The sequence below is a fragment of the Alosa sapidissima genome, chromosome 1 (assembly GCF_018492685.1).
Source record: "Alosa sapidissima isolate fAloSap1 chromosome 1, fAloSap1.pri, whole genome shotgun sequence".
In the NCBI taxonomy this organism is placed as follows: Eukaryota; Metazoa; Chordata; class Actinopteri; order Clupeiformes; family Clupeidae; genus Alosa; species Alosa sapidissima.
Window position 1 is genome coordinate 54436197 of NC_055957.1, and position 20927 is coordinate 54457123.

At 40.8% G+C, this 20927-nt stretch overlaps 1 protein-coding gene across 14 annotated transcripts in view; it reads left to right on the forward strand.

The window, feature by feature from the left end:
• obscnb (obscurin, cytoskeletal calmodulin and titin-interacting RhoGEF b) overlaps nucleotides 1-17391 on the forward strand; it is a 196347-nt gene extending 178956 nt beyond the window's left edge. For all 14 annotated transcript variants that reach the window (XM_042109107.1, XM_042109123.1, XM_042109138.1 and 11 more), the window contains 14 exons: nucleotides 988-1064; nucleotides 1468-1638; nucleotides 2015-2174; nucleotides 9120-9236; nucleotides 9323-9487; nucleotides 9683-9841; nucleotides 9956-10133; nucleotides 12116-12229; nucleotides 12783-12950; nucleotides 13059-13161; nucleotides 13279-13408; nucleotides 13676-13778; nucleotides 13880-13922; nucleotides 14517-17391. In XM_042109107.1, the coding sequence (XP_041965041.1) occupies nucleotides 988-1064; nucleotides 1468-1638; nucleotides 2015-2174; nucleotides 9120-9236; nucleotides 9323-9487; nucleotides 9683-9841; nucleotides 9956-10133; nucleotides 12116-12229; nucleotides 12783-12950; nucleotides 13059-13161; nucleotides 13279-13408; nucleotides 13676-13778; nucleotides 13880-13922; nucleotides 14517-15702 (2874 nt within the window). In that variant the 3' untranslated portion in view covers nucleotides 15703-17391. The remainder of the gene's footprint in view (nucleotides 1-987; nucleotides 1065-1467; nucleotides 1639-2014; nucleotides 2175-9119; nucleotides 9237-9322; nucleotides 9488-9682; nucleotides 9842-9955; nucleotides 10134-12115; nucleotides 12230-12782; nucleotides 12951-13058; nucleotides 13162-13278; nucleotides 13409-13675; nucleotides 13779-13879; nucleotides 13923-14516) is intronic.
• The last annotated feature ends 3536 nt before the right edge of the window (nucleotides 17392-20927 follow it).

Here is a 20927-nt window from a genome sequence, read left to right on the forward strand (position 1 = left end):
CAACCTCCAAGCTATGTTGGGCAGAGGGTCGAAACAAGCATGGTATGCTTAGTGGACACCGTTGTATACACGCACCTCCATTCACAGACGCACCGTGACTATCACTGTCATAGACGATAATAATCTCCAAAAGGATATTCTCCTTCAGAATTAGAATAGGTGAATAAGCTTACCTAAGACTTCATCACACGTGAACGTTTTTCAACATTTGGTGTAGGCCTGGCTATTTCTGCTTAATTTCTGCTTCAATTTCTGCAACACTATGGCCTGCATCGCTTCCGCGTCATTACAAATGCACGTCTTTGTGTTTCTCGCGTGTAATACAAGTATTTCCTGAAAACTTTGCGCAGCGATTTTGGGTTTGAATCAAGCTCTGGATGTCTTGCACATAGTGGAGCAGAGTAGGCCTACAAATGAGATTTGTCCCCGTACCTGGATCTATCGTCTATTTTAATCAGTATCGTTGTTTGTCGCAATTAATAGCCTCAAGGGCCGGATTACATTATTATTTTGTCATACGTCGCGGGCCGGAATTGGGCAGGACGCGGGCCGGATTTGGCTCGCGGGCCGGGTGTTTGAGACCCCTGGTCTATATTATAAACATCTCCTTGGCAAAAGTGAGGAGGAGGTTGTTGTCCTGGCACCAATGTGATAGCCTGTCTACTTCATTCAAGTAAGCCTGCTCATTGTTCTTAGAAATGAGGTCTGACTACTGCTGTGTCATCAGCAAACTTGACAATGATGTTATATTGCCATGGTGAGTGGATGCTCTTCACATGTAGTATATGTTAATCAAATAGTTCAAAACCTGCTAAATACCACTGTCTTTTTGGTCTGAAATATCGATTTGTAGGTAAGAACCTGTAGGAGCTTGATAAAAATGCTCATTTAAAAGAAAAGTTGTCAGACGGATTTAGAGGGTTTTGCATCTGATCTCTTCATATGACCTTTACCTTTTTATATTTCTTCATTTTGGGAACTTTGTAGCTTTCTACAGATGCAGGAGAGCCATCTGAGTGCACTGGGGAGGAGGTTACAGAAGGAGAGTACAAAAGGAAGCTATGGTATGTTTGAGATATTACATTCACTGAAATGATTGCATACAAATATATCTGCTTAAAAGAAATTGCTAGAGAAAATCACAGTGAATTTGTTTTTCACATCTAAGCGCTTGATTTCAATTGTTCAATTGTTCAAAAATGGTTTAACCGATGTTCAGAAAACAACCATGTTTATCATTACTTACATGTCTATGCCAAGCAGCTAGCTATTTGGCTATAACACGTCATTGCAGCAACATACATGCAACCAATTTCCACCTGGCATTATTTTAACATTGACATTTTGAAATGTTAGCAGTGTACCTCATGTTCCACTGTAAATGGCCCCTAGAAATGCTTTTTCAAATTCCCACATGTAACGGTAGCCAATACTTCTGATATTGTGCTCTTTTTCACTCCTCTTTAGTCAGCTCATCCAGGAGATGATTAACAGCGAGGCAGAGTATGTGAAAGAGATGGAATTCGTCTCATCCCACCATCTGAAGCAAATGGAGAGTGAGGAGATCCCACCTGAAATTGCAAGCCAGAAGGAAACCATATTTAGAAACATTGATGACATCAAAGCCTTTCATTCCAGGTTACTAGATATGTATTATAATTTATATCACAGAGATGATTCTGTGCCTCTGACACTAATAAGCTCTGGGAGCTCTGGCTCACCTGTTTCTCCTTCTTCAAGCCAAAACAAGTGGAGGGCTATTTCTCAGCTGCAAGCTGCGTCTCAGCCTTTATTAGCTTAAGTTTAATTTAAGATGTCAAAATACCCTTTTTCTTCTCAATTTATTCATATTGCTCCTTAGGAGAAACAGGTCAGATCTCATTTTGAACATAGCTTTCCTATGAGATTATCTTTATCTGCCTTCTGTTAAGTACAATTTCAGCATAGAATATCATACATGTCTGATACTAGAATATTTTGACTGTCTAAACTCTCTCTGCTTACTTTCCTTCAGCTGCATTCTTCCTGGCCTCAATGAGTGTGATACAGATGATGATGTAGCCATGCAACTTCTGAAAAATACTGAAGGGTTTGAGAAATATCTACAGTACTTGGTGAGCCAGTCCCAAGCTGAAGCTGCTATAAGTGAGAAGGTCACCCACCAGTATTTCAAGGTATGTACTTGACAATGTACAAATGCATTCAACCACACAAGAGAAGTAAACTCCAAAGCACCAAACTTGCTTAACCATCCAAATCTGCTGTTGGCCTGGTGTGCTAAAACATGAATTCCACTTATCCACTAATTATTTGGCTGTATTCCCCACATTACCATGTACAGTACATCACTGATCTTAGTAAAATACTTACTCATTACCTGTAGATTGCAGTAGCAACAAACTTCAGAGTCTGTGTTTTAATTTGTACAATTTATTCCTAAAACTGAAGTAATTACTGTGCATGAACATGTACTTTACTCTCATCCATAGGCTTCTTCTTCTTTTTACACTGCATGCAAAGCAATGCATTGTATTGCTATTCTTTAGCTTCCTCTGACTTATTACAGTGCACTGTACTGTTCTTCCTAGGCTTCTTATTATATGTGTACATTTAGTGACTGTACACTACGCATGCACACACATACGCACTCATGAACACACGCAAACACACACATAAAGATACATGCACACACAAGGAGGCACACACACACACAAACACACACATATAAAACTACCATCTGCCATAATTAATGTAAACATAATAGCATTGCTGAACAAACAAGGAAAAGAATGCACTTTAAGAACAATATATAACAGGGAATGAGTTATTGAGAATGAGGAGATAAGTCATGGTAGTTTGCTATCACGTGACGATTTGGGAGGTCTCAGAGCCCATCCACCATTTTGGGATCCCACGACACAGAGGCGGAGCAGGAAAGACGGCTCGAGGAGTCATCACATCGTTTGAACAGAAATTAAGAGTCCGAGGATGTAAAGTAATAGTCGCTCCATGGTCTTCATCATGTGTTAGAGCAGGGGTGGGCAACTAATTTCCCCAAGGGGCCACATGACAAACTGGGACTGTTGAGGAGGGCCGGACCCAAAATGCCGAACTCAAGTCTGAACTCAATTCTGTTCAATTCTATTCTGTTCTTGTATAACATTAAGTAAATCATATGGTTTTGTTTACTAGTCGTAAGAACAGATGAAAATGTGAGGGAGACAAAGGAAAAACAGCAATATTTAATCTATGTCCAGTATTTAATCCTCATTCTCGAAAATTATTTTTTGACATTGACATTTTTTTTTCAGTTTTTAAAGACTGATATAAAAAAGTACTACAATATCTATATAATTAGGCTAGGTCATGAAAATGTGAAGGAGTCAGTACAACCCATAGGCCTGTGCCACCATTTCATCAACACTCGGCAATATTTCATCATTAAATCATTACCATCATTAAATTAACTCTATGTAGAATTAGACTACGAAAATGTGGAGCAGACAATAGTAGGCTGTCATTAGTTAATCAACATGCACAAAGAAAACTATTTTAAAAATGTAGGCTATGTTTTTGCTTTAACTTTATGCACATAACTGTGATTGGTCAACTCGCTGTGTGTGTTGAGCCGGCTGCTTCAAGCAACCTGTGGGTAGTAGCATCATACTAGTTCGCTAACATAAGCTTTGCAAATAAACTCAGACATATTTTGGTTACAATTACGGGGTTATCCGATTGTAAACTGTCTATCTGCCAGTAACGTTTTACGTTAACCAACGAGCAGAAGTAGGAGTTCGTTCTAACAACCCTTGCGGTGGTGAGCGACGCAGACATAAGAGACACAAAACTTTGAAAGGTTTACGCCGACGTAAAGGCAACTGCATTGTGTCGACGCAGAAGCATAAACTCTATTCACCAGCACATCAGTGAGGGTGTTTACGCCGTATGCATCCACGCACAAATGTATGGGCGTATAAATAGCAATCGCTTTCAAAATAAAAACAACGATATTGATTTGCATGCATTATCTCTATGCTAGGCTCTTGACTATAGTTCTTTCACGGACCTTACGCGGGCCGGTCAGGGAAAGCCCACGGGCCGGATGTGGCCCGCAGGCCGTATGTTGGCCTAAAGTCGTTAAGCTCACTGGGATGTGGCTTCTTTGGAACTGGGATGAGACATGATGTCTTCCACAGTGCTGGACTCTTCCCCAGTCCCCCCAGTTCCACAGCCCATGCTTTCAGCAGTCTAGGACTAACTCAGACTAGGCAGGCTGCTTTCTTGGGGTGAAGTCTCCTCAGCTCTCCTCTGACCTGATTTGCCATGATGATGGGAGGAAAGGGGATCCTTTTGTTGTGTATTGGGGGGAGGGGTGCATCTGTGAATGGTGGCTGAAGGCTGAAGTGCACACTGTCTGTGGTAGCAGCATGGGGGAGGGGTACATCAGCAGTAGATTGTGGAAGTGAGGGTGAGGGGGCATGCGGTGAACAGATTGGAGTAGCTGGAGGATGAGATGTGGGTGATAGGCAGGCCATTGAGAGCAGGAACAGGGCAATGAAACCTGTTGTAGAAGTGGTTGATCTGGTTTGCCCTCACCACATCCACCTCCACTATGCTAATGCTCCTCCTGCAGCCTGTGATGGTTTTCATGCCCTCCCAGACCTAGGTCATGCTGTTCTCCTGCAGCTTCTGCTCTACCTTCCTTCTGTATTCCTCCATTACCTCTTTCAGCTTGACCTTGAGTTTCCCCTGTACACACCTCAGCTTTGTCTGGTCCCACTCTTTAACATGCAGTGCCAAGTTCGACGTTGTTTGGATAAGAAATGCAGCCAAATATATCGGTAAAAGAAGCACACATTGGCTTTCGCCCCTTGTACCGTTCATAGAGCACTCTAGGATACCAGAGAGGATAGAAACGTGGCTTTGGCCGAACTGATCAGTGTACACGGGTAAAAAGTTGAGCGAGTGCAAGATGTGTGGATGATTATCATGTCTGATCTCAACAATAAAGACCCCCTGTATGCCAGCTTTGCTGTCTACACGGCAAAAGGTAACTGGCAGTTTCAAAAAAATCTCACTTGTCTGACCCCCTGTATGCCAGCTTTGCTGTCTACACGGCAAAAGGTAACTGGCAGTTTCAAAAAAATCTCACTTCGGAACTCGGTTTCAAAAAATTTTGGTTACAGCCTCCTAAAATGCCGGGGTCGTGTAGACGCAAGGCCTAACCGATAAAATAAATTCACTGGTTTAAAAAAAAAAACAGCATCGTGTACAACCCCTAAACAGAAAAATTTGGGACGTTGTGTACAATGTGAATAAAAACAGAATGTAATAATCTGCAAATCTCTTAAACTCATATTTAGTTGCAAAAAGAACACAGACAACATATACAATGTTGAAAATGACAAATTTGACTATTTCATGGAAAATATATGTTAATTTTTAATTTGATACCAGCAACATGTTTCAAAGAAAGTTGGGACGGGGGTAACAAAATGCTGGAAAAGCTGTGTAATGATAGATAGATAGATAGATAGATATATAGATAGATACTTTATTCATCCCCAAGGGGAAATTCAAGGTCTCAGTAACATACAGACATCACACACAACATGCACTTACAGTAGAAAAAGTAATATACATGTAAGAAAACTCCACTGTACAATAGAAACAGTAGAAGATAAACATGATACTAAAATACTAAATATACTATAAAAACTAAATAAAATATCAAATATCAACATAGTGTGCTTAAGGATGCTTAAGGATGATCAAGCATGACAGGGCAGGGACTGAGCCTGTAATTCAGAGTGCAGCTGAGGATGATCGCTTCCTTGTTGTCCCTGTCGTGGACTCCTCAACAGACACAAGCAAGATGCAATATACAGTTGAAAGGGTGGGGATAGTAATATGGACATATGGACATGGTGGTGGGGGGGGGTGCGTCTGAGGGGGTTGTCGGGTGGCTGGAGGCGGATGGCTGTTGACTGAAGCCATTGTCACATTGGCTGGAGACTAATGGCTGTTGACTGAAGCCGTTGTCACCATGTGGGAGATAAGTGCGATAGCCTGTGTTGATGGGGGTGAGTGTTGCACTGAGAGTGAGGGGGGAGGTGTGGGTTGGGCAGGCAAGCAAGCAATAGCAGTGTCTGAGTCAGCAGGGGGTGGTGGACAGACCACTGGCATTGGAGCTGGAGCAGGGCAGTCAAACCTGTTGTAAAAGTGGTTCAGCTGGTTCGCCCTGTCCAGGTCTCCCTCCACAGAGCTGCTGCTCTTCTTAAGGCCAGTGATGGTCTTCATGCCGTCCCATGCCTCCTTCATGTTGTTCTCCTGCAACTTCTGTTCCACCTTCCTTCTGTAGTCCTCCTTAGCCTCTTTCAGCTTAATCTTGAGTTCCCCCTGTATGCGCCTCAGCTCTGCCATGTCCCCCTCTCTGAACGCCATCTTTTTCCTATTGAGAAGGGTCTTGACATTGCTGGTTATCCAAGGCTTGTTGTTAGGAAAGCAGCGTACAGTTCTGGTGGGAACAACGATGTCCATACAGAAGTTCAGGTAGTCAGTTGTGCAATGTGTGACCTCCTCTAAGTCCTCTCCATTCTGTAACACACTCCAGTCAGTGCACTCGAAGCAGTCTCTCAGAGCCTCGTCCGCTTCAGGTGTCCACTTCCTGAAGGTGCGTGTGGCAACCGGTAGCCTCTGTACTTTGGGCTTGTACATTGGGTAAAGATAGATGAGGTTGTGGTCTGACTTTCCCAGTGGGGGGAGGAGGGTGGCGCTGTATCCCCCATGTTTGCATACATGAGGTCTATTGTTCTGTTTTTCCTTGTAGGGCAGTCAACAAACTGGTAGAAATTTGTGAGTGTGGAATCCAGTGTTATGTGATTGAAGTCACCAGAGATCGCAAAAAAGGCATCAGTGTGTTGAGTTTGAAGCCTTGCAATTGTAGAGTGGATGACGTCACACGCTGTATCTGGGAGAGCTCGCAGTGGAACGTAAACACAGACAACAATGCCGTGCGAGAACTCCCTCGGCATGTAGAACGGACGGAGACTAACCGCTAGTAACTCCACATCCTTGCAGCATACAGTTTCCTTCACTGTAACATGTCTGGAGTTGCACCATTTATTGTTTATGTACAGCACCAGTCCACCTCCCTTCTTTTTGCCAGAAAGTTTATGGTCTCTGTCCAAACGAGCTACACTGAAGCTGGGCAGCTCAACTTGTTAGCCAGTGAGTTCCCGTTGACCATCACCATCGATGGAACTGAGGGCTTGTATCTCCACTTCTTCTCCCGACGCCTCGTCTTCACTTTTACTCCCGCTCTGCAACCCCGAAAGCACCACAGTTCCTCTGGGATGGTGACGCGAACACAGCCAGCATTCCGTCGTAGCGCGATTAGCTGATTCCTTGTGTACACAAGTTTGCTGCCGCTGGAGCATTGCAATAGGTCCATATCCATAGGATAGAATAAAAACACTCCTTAAAGTGTGTAATCCAAAAAGTTGTGAAGTAAAAAGTAAACAAAAGACGTGGAAAAAAACACAGACATGCTTCCACTCTTGTCGGCGCAGGAACCGGAGATAAAGAAAACAAAAGGAAGAATGTATCACAACTAATTAGGGTAACTGGCAACACAGTTGGGTATGAAAAAGAGCATCCCAGAGAGGCAGGGTCTCTTAGAAGTAAAGATGTAGGAGTACTGTATTCATTACTCTGTGTAAACCTGTGTGCACAAATGATGAAACAATGTCAGTTTAATGCTTCTTAACATGAAATTGTGACGTATTTAGGGAGTTCATCATCTACAGGACATAATATTATTAAAACATTCAGAGAATCCAAAGAAATCTTTGCAAACAAGGGAAATAGCTGAAAAACAAATTGGATGGCCGTGGTCTTTTTGACCTCAGATGGCACTGCATCAACACCAGACCTTTTTCCAGACCTGTCATTGTATGGGCTCAGGAAAACCTCTGATAACCATTGTCTATGTGCCCAGTAATACTCAATTCAAAAACTGCAGCCAAAATTGTAACAGTTAAAATTGTATTGAGACATGATACAGAAAATAGCACCCTCTTATCTGGGCCTGAGCTTGTTTAAAATGGACTGAGGTAACGTGAAAAGAGGTCCTGTGGTTAGATCAATCAAAGTTTGCCATTCTTTTTGGAAATCATGGACTCATCTGGGCTAAAGAGGAGAGGGCCCATCCAAGTATCCAATCTATCCAACTTGTTTCAGTGCTCAGTTCGAAACCCCATACTGTTGAGCAACTGAAATCCTATATCGGGGAGTAATGGGACAACATTTCATTCTTAAAACTGTAGCAAATGGTCTCCTCAGTTCTTAAACATTTACAGAATTGTGTTAAATGAAGAGAAGAAGCAGCACAGTGGTAAACATGCTCCCGTCCCAACTTTTTTTGAAACATGTTGCTGGCATCAAATTCAAAATTAACATATACTTTCTATCAAATAGTCCACATTTTCATTTTCAACATTTGATATGTTGTCTATGTCCTTTTGGCTGCTGAATATGGGTTTTTACGAGACTTGTATATTATGACATTCCCAACGTCCCAACTTTTTCTGTTTTGGGGTTGTAGATGGGCCCTGATGCTCCTTGCCAACAGGAGTGGTCTGGGAGTTTTTTTAAACGTAGGCTAAATGTTTAATTCACAGGACTAAGCAGTGCTTTCTCGTCTGCCTCCTTTAGTCACTGTAGCCAGACTGCACTAGGTCAAATGTCACTACGAAATGCAATTAATCAGCGTTATTTTTTTTTAATGTGTTATTTTCTTTCTGTAATTAATTAATCTGAATGAACGCATTATTTTGACAGCCCTAATTATAATATAATATTCAGTAGTCATTATTGAATGCTTAGCTGGAATTATGTTTTCCCTAAAATCTTTCCCTAAAAAGTAGGCCTAATTGGGTCACAGGTTTTCTACAGGAATATTATGTTTGAATGGGCACTGCACTAGTTTGTTTAATTCTGATGATTTTAGATTTCCCTGGCTTTCATAAGGAGTACTGGTTGCACTATTGAGATACTTTTGTGATATCATGATATACTGCAATCCATCTTATTCACAGTGTGTATATGTTCTCTTTCAGAAATACAGTGACAGTGAACTTGCCAACATTGATCCCTCTGAAGGTCCTATTCTGAGTATAAATGCATACATTCAAAGACCAGTGGAGAGAATTCAAAAATACAAGACATTACTGAAGGTGAAGAGAAATCATTGTGGTTAATTATGATTAATAACATGTCCTTCACCTCATGAGTATGATCTCATATTTCTATTTATGTTTAGGAGTTGATCAGAAACAAAGCAAGAAATGGACAAAACTGCTGCCTGTTGGAGGAGGCTTATGCCATGGTGTCCTCCCTGCCTCAACGTTCTGAAAACACGCATCACGTGTCTCTCATAGAAAACTACCCTGCTACGCTGGAGGTCCTGGGCGAGCCCATTCGGCAGGTAGCTAAAACATCAACTAGAGAGCAGTTATCACAGATGTAGCCATACATCTCTTAGGTAGAGCGCCTGACTGATTCAAGACATAATCTAGGAAATATAAGAAATAATCACAGAAGTAAAAATCTTAAGAAAAGCTAGTTCCTAAGCATGATCTATTGTTTTATTGCACACCTGATTTGTGATCTGTTTTGACAGGGACCATTTACAGTGTGGGAAGGTGCCCCTGGAATCAGGACATCATCCAGAGGCCATCATCGCCACGTCTTCCTCTTTAAAAACTATGTCATTATTTGCAAACAAAAACGAGACACCAATACAGACTCTCAGGCTTACATCTTTAAGAACATGATGAAGGTGAACTGATAGCCTTACTTTTTACATGTTCGAAGTGATTTGATTTGACTTTTCTATTGTAACTATAATAGTATTGCATATATACTGTATCTGAGAGAAATCTGTCATCCACAGCTGAACAATATTGATGTAAATGAGACCGTGGAAGGTGATGAAAGAGCCTTTGAAATTTGGCATGAGCGAGAGGACTCTGTCAGGAAGTACACTCTGCAGGCACGTACTGTTATCATTAAGAACTCTTGGCTGCGAGACCTACGTGACCTGCAGCAGCGCTACAGTCTACCAGCCTGGAGTAAGTGTCACCTAATGAGAGTTTGATGATTTTCTAGCTTTTGTAGTATAGTAGTACTGTATATTTAGTAGCTTTAGTAATTCGATTTTTATGAAACATACATACAGCATTAACCCTTAGAACCCGATTGACGCAAAGTGCGTCAAAAAACACACCCTTTCTTCTCTGTTACATTGCTCCGCGACTGTTCATCGCAACGAGATAAAACCTTTATTGCATGACAGAGAAGAAGTGGGGCTTGAAATTAAATCAAATTGCATTATATTTACAGTCTATACTTCTCTGCGTTCACCTGCGCACCCATTACTCTTGTTTGAATTACTCGCGAACCCGTGATCGCATAGATATGGCAAGCATATCAGATGAAAGAGGAGAAACAGGGCTATCCATTGGTACCATGGATATCGATCTTTTTGGCTTACAGACGAACAGACGAAGGGACTGCAAAGTATTAACGTCATGTACACAAACCAACGCTGCACACCCATTACTCTAGTTTGAATTACTCGCGGACCGGATATATATGCCACGCATGTCAGATGAAAGAGGAGACACAGAGCTATCATTTGATACCAAATACATCCTTCTGGGTTATAAAACAGACGAAGTGACAGCAAAATAATAACTTCATATAGCTGGACTTAGGCCTACCCCACGTTTTTGTCTGTTTTTGTGGCAAAGCATGTTTATAATCCAATGCTATCGTGTGTTTCTCTATGGCAAAACATGTTCATAATCCGGTTTTGAGATCCTAGCAAATTCCTGCATGGCATCCAATTCAAGGCTCACATTGCATCCGAATTTGTTCAACAAAGAAACACCTTTTTCTGCCTTTACTTTGTTCATGACAATGCAATAAAAAGTTGAGAATCATCATGAGTGCATACACCATAGTCACACATGCTAACAGGCAAACTTGGGTCAAGACAGGTCAGATCAGTTCGTGTCACAGATATGGAGCGCAGAATGGTCATTTTTCATCGCTAAATAAAAAATGGCATTTATTTCCGTAAATCACACACCACATATTTCTGTAAATGGCTCAGCCCCAGAGTATCCCTCCAACATGGCAATTATATTGCCCGTTTCAGGACAGTCTGCCCTACACACACATGAAATGCGTGTAGAGCTATGAGCTTGCTGTGGTGAGATACAGGTCAAAATATAATAATTTTTATAATATTATTTTTATATTTTAATTCTTTAAAAATCAAAAAAAAATCAATGCTAGTACTAATACATGAAATGCAGATCTGGATAGCCTAGACTCTGCTGAAAAAAACAATATTATGTGTGTGTGGCACTTACAATGACCAGAATAAATCCTTATGAATAAAGGTAGTGAAAATGCCCTAAAAACAGCTTAGGGTTCTAAGGGTTAAACAGGTGAAGGACAGGCGTACGCTCATTTCCACGCAAAGCATGGCATTTATCAATTTGAACGTGAGCGGTGGCTAGACTCGAATCTCACGTCAAGTTGAGGCGGCATAGCACGGTGCAGCAGTGGCAGGGGCAAATGGCAGGTGTCGTATGGTTTTATAATGAATGTATTTGTAGTATGATGCGTTCTCTCTGCAAAGATAAAGTCTGTTAAACTTAAATCGCTATAGTTTCCCACTTTTCTAGCTGTCAAAATTAACAAGGTTCAGCCGGACTTCCAATGTCACTGTTGCTATCTCCGGATCAGAAATGTTTCTCTTTTGGACGTATTATGTCGTAAATTCTAGTGGCAAGGCCTCTAAAATAAGCATATGTATGATATATAAATTAGGCTTCTGTTCAGCCACCGCATTTACCAACACACATTCAGTCTTACACTGGAATTGGAGTGATGCGAATGTTTCATGAATTACACGTGAGCCCTGTCGTAAGATAATTCGTGCATTCAATTCTGTGCTGGATTCTACGCCTACGCTGGGTTGATAAAATGAGGGCCAATATAACTCAACAATCTAATGGAGTTCCATTTATTTTTTCATCAGGTCCACCTGATTTTGTTGAGATTTTGGCAGATTGTACAGCAGAGCTGGGACAAACAGTGAAATTGGCTTGCAAAGTTAGAGGCATCCCCAAGCCCACAGTGGTGTGGTATAAGGGTAAGGATAATATTTTACAATAGGTAAATCTATTTGTCTTGCACAGGCTATTCCAACTCCTCTTTTTCTTGTGGTAACACTTTATGGTAAGGGCATGATAAGTAAATTATGTATTACTTAATTCCTTAACACCTCATGAATCATCAGGAATTTGCATGAGGTCATAGTTTGTCATTCATGACCTCATTCATGAACAACACATCAACTAAAGCATTAGTTATGATTTATTGAAGAATTATCATGATTTCTTTTTCTGCCAAAAATGTGGTCATCGCAACTCAAATTCTGATTTGAACACAACTTGTGCAGTTCTCTAAACAAATATAATTATTCACAACTTTAATTGAGGGCCCACATTAACCTTAAATTCATGTAATCGTGATGATCATGCTTAAGAAATCATTCATGCATGAAGTCATGAAGGAAACTCATGTCAATTCCTGATGACATATAGATATAAAATAATAAAGTACTGCATAAATCATTAATTAATTCATGCTGAATTCATGATAATTCATGTACCCTTACCGTTAAGTGTTACCTTTGTTGTTAGATGGCCGTGCTGTAGAAGCAGACCCTCACCACATCATCATAGAAGATCCTGATGGCTCATGTACTCTGATCCTGGACAACATGACTGCAGATGACTCAGGGCAGTATATGTGCTTTGCTACAAGCTCTGCAGGCAATGCCAGCACTTTGGGAAAGATCACTGTGCAAGGTAAGTCCCATTCTCATGCATTGTGGTGGATGTATTGATTCAATAATTACAGTACAATCTTTTCACAATGAGATATACATTTTGCGTACACAACCATTTTCTTTGTAGTTCCACCCCGTTTTGTGAACAAGATTCGAAATGCTACTCTAGTTGCTGGTGAGGATGCTCAGTTCACATGCACTATTCAAAGTGCTCCAAATCCTAAAATCAGGTAATCTAAAACAATACATTTAATAAAATACATTTTCCTACTTACGTTTGCACAATCTTTAATTGAAAGTATGTTAAATGAAAATTAACATATTCCTGCATAATGGTTCATGATCAGATGGTTTAAAGAGGGACGCCTGTTAACTGATCAAGAAAAATACCAGACGTACAGTGAGGCCCGCAGTGGTGTCCTTGTGCTAATCATTAAAAGCCCTGGTGAGAGGGACCTGGGACATTATGAATGTGAGGTATGCTATTGCTCAAAAAGTTTTTTTTTCAGTATTTTATAGTATTCTGTGTCAGAATGCATCACTGTTCTTGTAAGAAAAAACACATGCGAACATCCAGGTCACATTAAAGTGTACTTTTTATCCGGTTCACAACAATATAGGTTTTGGCAGCCAGTAATATTTGTAATATTATGAAATTCTGTTTAATATAACAATACAATAAAACAGCAATGCAATTGTATTTTTTTTTATAAATTATTTTGATTTTTTTGTTGTTGTTTCTAGCTGTCTAACCGTCTCGGCAGTGCCAGGTGTGGAGCTGACCTGTGCCATCCCATTGTAGCCATGGCCAGTGACCGCAGAGGAGAACAAGCCATTACAATTGAAGGTAATATACAAACATTCAAAAGCAATATCAGTTTTAGCTGATCCACTTAATCATACCCAAACATGATTCACTTAAATCCTGCTTATGTATGTCTTTTGTAGTGACAGAACAAGAGACCAAAGCTCCAAAGAAAACCATTATCATGTAAGCTGCCAAAGTTTTTCCTGCTTTGTCAGAATTAAAATCAGATTATCTAAGTGACTAATTACACTTAGGGCTCGAATGTGTATGCCAGTGTGCCATGCAATGTGTTTATACAGTACTATCCTGAACAGTTAACTTTGTTACTGGGCAAAAACAATCTGCTAATGTAATAGCACACAACACTGTGCTACACACAGACATGGCTGGGCCAGCACACAGACGAGAAAGCTCTCAGTGCATGAATTCCTTTAAAGTCACAGAATTTGCACAAACCTTAAAATGCCCCAAATTACTCAACTAATTTCTGCTTCAACATGTCAATAAATGACCAAATATTGGCAGCAAACTAGTGATTTAAACTAGTGCCCTGAATGTTCACTGGTCATTTTTTAAGAACATTCAAATGTCGTCTTAAGTGTCACCATTATCACCTGTCTGAAATCACTTCTTGTTGGAAGCACTTAAACCAGTCAGCTGTCCTCATGCTTCCTCTTCACCTGACCAGTATGTTGCATGTAAAACACAATATATTTTGTTATGAAGATCTGATTGATGGTGCGTTCGCTCACACTCTGCACCTTTTGTCATCCTCAGAGAGGAGACCATTACTACTGTGGTCAAAAATACTAGATTGAAGCGCCACATGTCCCCACGCACCTCTGCCATGGGAATGTACCACAGTGAGACCTCCACCCCTGAACCTCCAAGACAAAGACGCCTGATGCCCAGGAAAGCTGTACCGACACTCTATGTCACAGAACCAGATGGTGCAACAGGGAAGAATCCCAAATGGGTTGAAGTGGAGGAGATCATTGAGTATAAGGTTAATAAGTCCCCTAAGCTACCACGCAGACGGGGTGCCTCTCCTGCTCGATCAGAAAGAGAGCATGTTATCGCCACTAGATCAAAGAGGTCCTTACAGACCAACCCCAATGCAAATAACAACAACAACAACCTTGTGGAAGTCATCCAGGCATCACACACACAACAGGACCCAAATACCACACTGAATTTGAATAGTGTTGAAAACTTAGCTCCAAATGTACCACAGATAGATGCTGAAACAAATGAAGAACACTCATCACAGACCACTTGGTTAGAACAGGTTGATCATCCTGAACGGATGAGTGGTCATCACACCTTTATTATTGAAAGTACATTTGGTGGAGAGGCAGATAGAAAACCTAAAGAAGAACCTCCCTTTATTGTAGAGTCAGAACTGGAAAATGATGGATTTGTGGGTGCTAAAAGCTTGCCATGTGGAAATCGCACAGTCATCCTAGAAGACTTAGAGGACTATGTCCCACAAGATTGGGAGGCATATGGCAGAGCAGTAGCCCCACGTACCTCCCGTGTGACTCCCTGTGAGGTTTCTGTCATACAAAAGGACATCAGTGAACCCACTGTTGGTCAGCCTGTGATATTGAACCTTGACTGGCCAGAGCCTAAGCCTAAGCCCAACATAGGTTTCATTAACCGCTTCAGAGAGTATCTCTCTGGCTTTACCGGTGTACTTCCCACTTCCAGGAGCCAGAAGAAACAGCACACACACAAGAGGAATGCTTGTGCCTCCAGCCAGCTCACGCTCATAGGCGGGGCATGTGAGAGCAACATTAAGCTAGAGGTCAAACCCCAATATTGCTCCCAAATTCAAAAGAATATTAAGGATAACCAAATGAGCTTTAAGACTCTAGTGTCTGCAAATACTCAAGGCTATGTAGCTGTTGGAGAAAACATGCCTTCTGAGCTAATCAAGAAAAATCTGAATCAGAAGCAATAGTCTGGGAGTCAGTTGAAATGAGTTTGTAAGGTTCTCTATTGCACATCAGATATCACAAATGAGGACTCATAGTAGCCCTTTTAGTCTTAACAGGGATCATTTCTGTAAAATCTACTTTGAATGGCATATTTTGACCTTATGCTTGCTCCAAAAGGAAAATCATTCCATTTAATGCACAAGACCTTGAGGAAATCTAATTATTTTTGGCCATTTTAAATCCTTCATGTTAAAAAGGCCTGTTTCAGTAACCATGCTATCCATCATGAGTATGTTGTTTTAGGTTTGAGTATGTTTGAAGCACAAATCTGGAAAAATAAGTTTATTAAAATATACACAGATTATCATTATGCAAAATCTTGTAGAGGCAAAATAATATATGTATGCACAAATGCCAGCTTTGGAATGAATAGCTCTCATGCAATTCTGCTTAGTTGTGATATTGTTCAGTTAAATCAAGTCAGTTTATTTATGTAGCACATTTAACACATCAGAAGTTGACCCAAGGTGAATTGAAAAGGTGAATTGAAATACAGTACACTATTCCTGTATATGAATATAAGGAACAAAGAGAACATAATAGAAGAATAAAGAGAAAACACTTCAGAAGAATAATAATGGATAAAATATAAAGCAAATAAAATAATTTAATTAAACTAGATGATATCAATACTAATAATTGAATTAGTGGCAATAATGAAATAAAATGCACTAAGAAGAATAAGGTACATTAAGAATAGACTTTACTACTAAAACCATGTGAAAACTTGTGGTCTACTTAGAGAGATGGTTGGATTTTATATTTTCAAGGTTGGGGAAGGACTTGATGTGTTATGGAAGACTATTCCAGAGCCGGGGGGAAGCAACAGTGAAGGCCCAGTCTCCTGTTGTGATACATATTTGTCTGCACAGTTGTGCACAGCTAAATCCTGTTCATCAACTGAACACAGTTTGCCTAATTTCTCTAAAATCACATCTGCAGAAGATCATTAATCAATCAAATCAGTATTCAGTGGCTCATGGACCTTGTTGCCAGGCTATTGTAAATTCATCCTCACAGAATGAGCACCTGCAATCAATTGCATAAAGTGGTGCTTATACAATATAGTGACACTTGCATTAAGGTTTTCAGAAACATGGCCTTATACGCTTCTACCCTTGTGTTCAGGTCTGAGCTTGCTAAGCCAAATATTTATGATAACTAAGAATCACACAGGACACTACAATTCATGTTCAAAATGAGTAAGTTTTTATGTTTTGCAAATGTGCAACCTAAGTGAAAGTAGAACAGGGGGAATGGGTCTTGATTAATTTTGTGCAACTGAGAGTACTGGTTTGAGAACCACTATGACAACTTTTGCAGTTAAATAACACTTATTTTAGATGATTTCTTTAAAGATGTGTTTGAAAGATGTGATGCATATAATTTCATATAGTTACATATTGCTCAAAATGAATTGCTACAATGGCAGGGTTGTTGTTGATATTTCATTGTAGAGACAACTGCCAATCTCATAGTTCCCCACTATTGATGTGTGCGTGTACTCTTCCTTGTATCATTGTATTTTGTTTTACTGGATAGTAAATTAGTACAGTAAATGAAAAAGGACAACCTGAGTGCCTGTGAGTAAGTAGATGTAAATTAAGATTTGCTTGTGTTGGAGTTTTGAGTAATAAATGTCTTGCAGAGTATTCATCAGTATTTGTGTTTTCTTGTTTCACACTCACCTGTCCTGCTGTCCCCTACATTTTTGTAGATAACTGTTAGTTGTACAATATTTATTTATAAGCCATGACAATGAAAGGTATAGATTTGCGTCTGAACATTTTTAAAATTAGGCTTATTATGATCGCCTACGGCCAACAGCTGTTGGGATATCCTTAGATATACGTAATGCTTAACTGTTTACTCAGACTGTACAGTCATAATATAGAAAACAGCAGTAATGGACTCTATTGGTCGTCTTGAGATAGTCTGTGAGATGGCAGTAATGTTCCTGCAATATTGGACACTGCTGTTTCAGGTCCGCAGTTCTGGGTCCACAAGTATAGGACCCTATTTTGTTTAGGCGGATATATACGTCTGTCTGTTTGTCTGTCTCTTTACACTATCGGCAACAACACCTGAGCAAGTTATGTACCTGTACTAAAGTTCATCATTTTCAGGAATCTGTACTTTTACTTAAGTAGTAGGCTATTAACTTTTCTGACAACTTTTTACTTTCACTCCCTATACATTTGTATTAACAGAAAAATTAAAAGCGCAAAACTGCTTACTTCATGTAGGGCCGGTTTATTGATGAACTGCCGGTTTATTGATGAAGGTCAGTCAGACCTTTATCAGAGTTAATTTGTTGAATAAAACACAGCATATTTACAATGAGCTTGAAACAGGAACAGCCAATTGGATGTCCTGACTAATATTTCAATTATCTAATAAGACATCACAAACATGCACATCCATATGTAACTTGCGTTGTGTTTGACTGGTGATACACTCTGAGACGAGGATTGTGGATGAAGCAGTTTTATTTGTCTGCATGGGTCAGGAAATACAAAAGTGAGGGAAGACATAGAGATCTGGTCCGCCTGCAGCAGTTGACTTCCCTTCTGCTCTCAGACACAATTCTATTACTACACTAAGCATCTAAGCATATTGTTATTTCATTTCAGATACAGTATGAAGTGAGGTGTGTCAATAAAATAATACAAAATAAATTCCAAAAGGGAATAATGTGGCATAAAAACATGAGTATGAATGTGCAAATGTATGTAACTGTATAGTAAACTACTTATATATCTAATTTGTTGAAATCTGTTATATTTCTTAGTTGTTAGATTAGTATGATTAAATAAATATAAACAGTAGAATATAGTAAACACACAAAACAGCGCTTATAAAAAGGTAAACACTCCACTCTTGTGGTGATACAGCGGTACTGCATTTAGAACGCGACCAAGACGTTAATGGGCTAGTAATTCTAGCTCGCAAATACACATAACATAAAACATTCACGAAACATAAAATCAAAACAACAAATACAATTGGTTACCTGCATGGGTCAGGAAATACAAAAGTGAGGGAAGACAGAGATCTGGTCCGCCTGAACAAAATAAATGTCATATTAAAAATTGCACTAAAGCCAAAATCAAGGTCAAACGAAAATACAAAATCAAATAAAAGTTACAAGACAATATAAAACATCGCTGAAACGCGAGTTATGTGGATACAAGGATACAAGGATACAAGGAAGTTTATTGTCACATGCATATAGTTACTGGAAGTAAGAAATGCAGTGAAATTATGTCTGGTGTCAGCCTATTTGTGCATTAATGGGGGGGGGGTAAAAAGTGCAGTAGAAGAGGGGTTTAGTAGATTAAGTGGCAAGGGCTGCATAAAAAAGGTGGGGGAGGATTGGGATTGGGTGGGGGGCACCAACAAGGAGCACCCAAGAGCAACAGGGGCAAGGAAAAACTCCCTTACCAAGGAAGAAACCTTGGGCAGATCCACGGCTCAAGGGGCTAACCCAACTGCCAGGGGTCTTGGTGTGTGTGTTGGGGGGATGACAGGGGAGATGGGATAGTGTGCTGTGTATGTGGGGAGAGGGCAGTGTGCAATATGTGTGTTGGAGAAGCTTCCTCATGAGACAATGTGCTGTGTATTGGGGGGGGGGGGGGGGGGCAGTGTGCTGTAAGTATGTTGGGGATGTGTGTTGGAGAAGCTTCCTGATGAAATAATGTGCTGTGTATGTAGGGGGGGGGGGGGCAGGGACTTACTATTGCAAGCAGAGTACTGTATGTAATGTATGTGAGTGATGACAGTGAAGATGTGTGTGTGGGCGGGAGGGGAGTGGAGCAGTGACTGTGTGTGTGTGTGTGTGTAGTGTGTAGTGTGTAGGTGGGTAGGTGGGGGCAGTGTGCTGTAAGTATGTAGAGGATGTGTGTTGGAGAAGATCCTGAAGACAATGTGCTGTGTATGTGGGGGGGGGGCAGTGTGCAGCAAGTATGTAGAGGAGGCTTACTGTAGCAAGCAGTGTGCTGTATGTATGTGAAGTGATGACAGTGATGATGTAAGTGTGTGTGTTGGGGGGGGGGGGGGTCAGGGACTTACTATTGCAAGCAGAGTACTGTATGTAATGTATGTGAGTGGTGACAGTGAAGATGTGTGTGTGGGCGGGAGTGGAGCAGTGACTGTGTGTGTGTGTGTGTAGTGTGTGTGTGTGGGTAGGTGGGGGCAGTGTGCTGTAAGTATGTAGAGGATGTGTGTTGGAGAAGATCCTGAAGACAATGTGCTGTGTATGTGGGGGGGGGGGGGGGAGGGGCAGTGTGCAGCAAGTATGTAGAGGAGTGCTGTATGTATGTGAAGTGATGACAGTGATGATGTGTTGTGTGTGTTGGGGATGGGGGTGGGGTGTGGGGTGGGGGGGCAGAAAGGCTAGGCAATCAAGGACATGGGTAGATGGAGGAGAAATCAAAAATAATAAATAAAAAGTGTGCAAAAGTTGGAGAAAGTCAGATATGTGTGTGTGTGTGTGTGTGTGTGTGTTTTGACGTGTGATGAAATAAGAAAATAAATAAAAGGTCTGTAGCATAGGGAGAGGGATGTAAAAGTGCTAAAAGTCTTGTAGGTGTGTGTGTGTGTGGGGGGGGTGCTGATGAGTGCTGAGGAGTGAATGAGTGCAAAGTCAGTATAGTGTGAGTTCAGAGTTGGGAAATGTTTGAGAGTGCTGAGGAGTGAATGTGTGCAAAGTCAGTATAGTGTGAGTTCAGAGTTCGGATGGCCTGGGGATAAAAACTTCTCCTGAGTCTCTCAGTTCTGGCTTTGTGACTACATAGGCGTCTTCTTGATTTCAGCGGTAGGAATAATCCATTGTTAGGATGAGAAGAGTCCTTCAGAATCTTTTGGGCTCTTAGGAGTACTCTTCTGGAATAGATATCTTGTAGAGCAGGGAGTTGAGTTCTTATAGTACGTTCAGCTGAGCGCACTACTCTCTGCAGAGTACTACAATCTCTAACTGTGGAGTTCCCATACCAGGTGATAATGCTACCAGTTAGAACACTCTCAACCGCTGAAGTGTAGAAGGCCTTCATGATGGATGTAGAAACTTTGAATTTCCTTAGCTGACGAAGGAAGTAGAGTCGTTGTCTGGACTTCTTCAGAACATATTGAGTGTTAACAGTCCATGTTAAGTCTTCAGTAATGTGGACACCAAGGTATTTAAAACTTG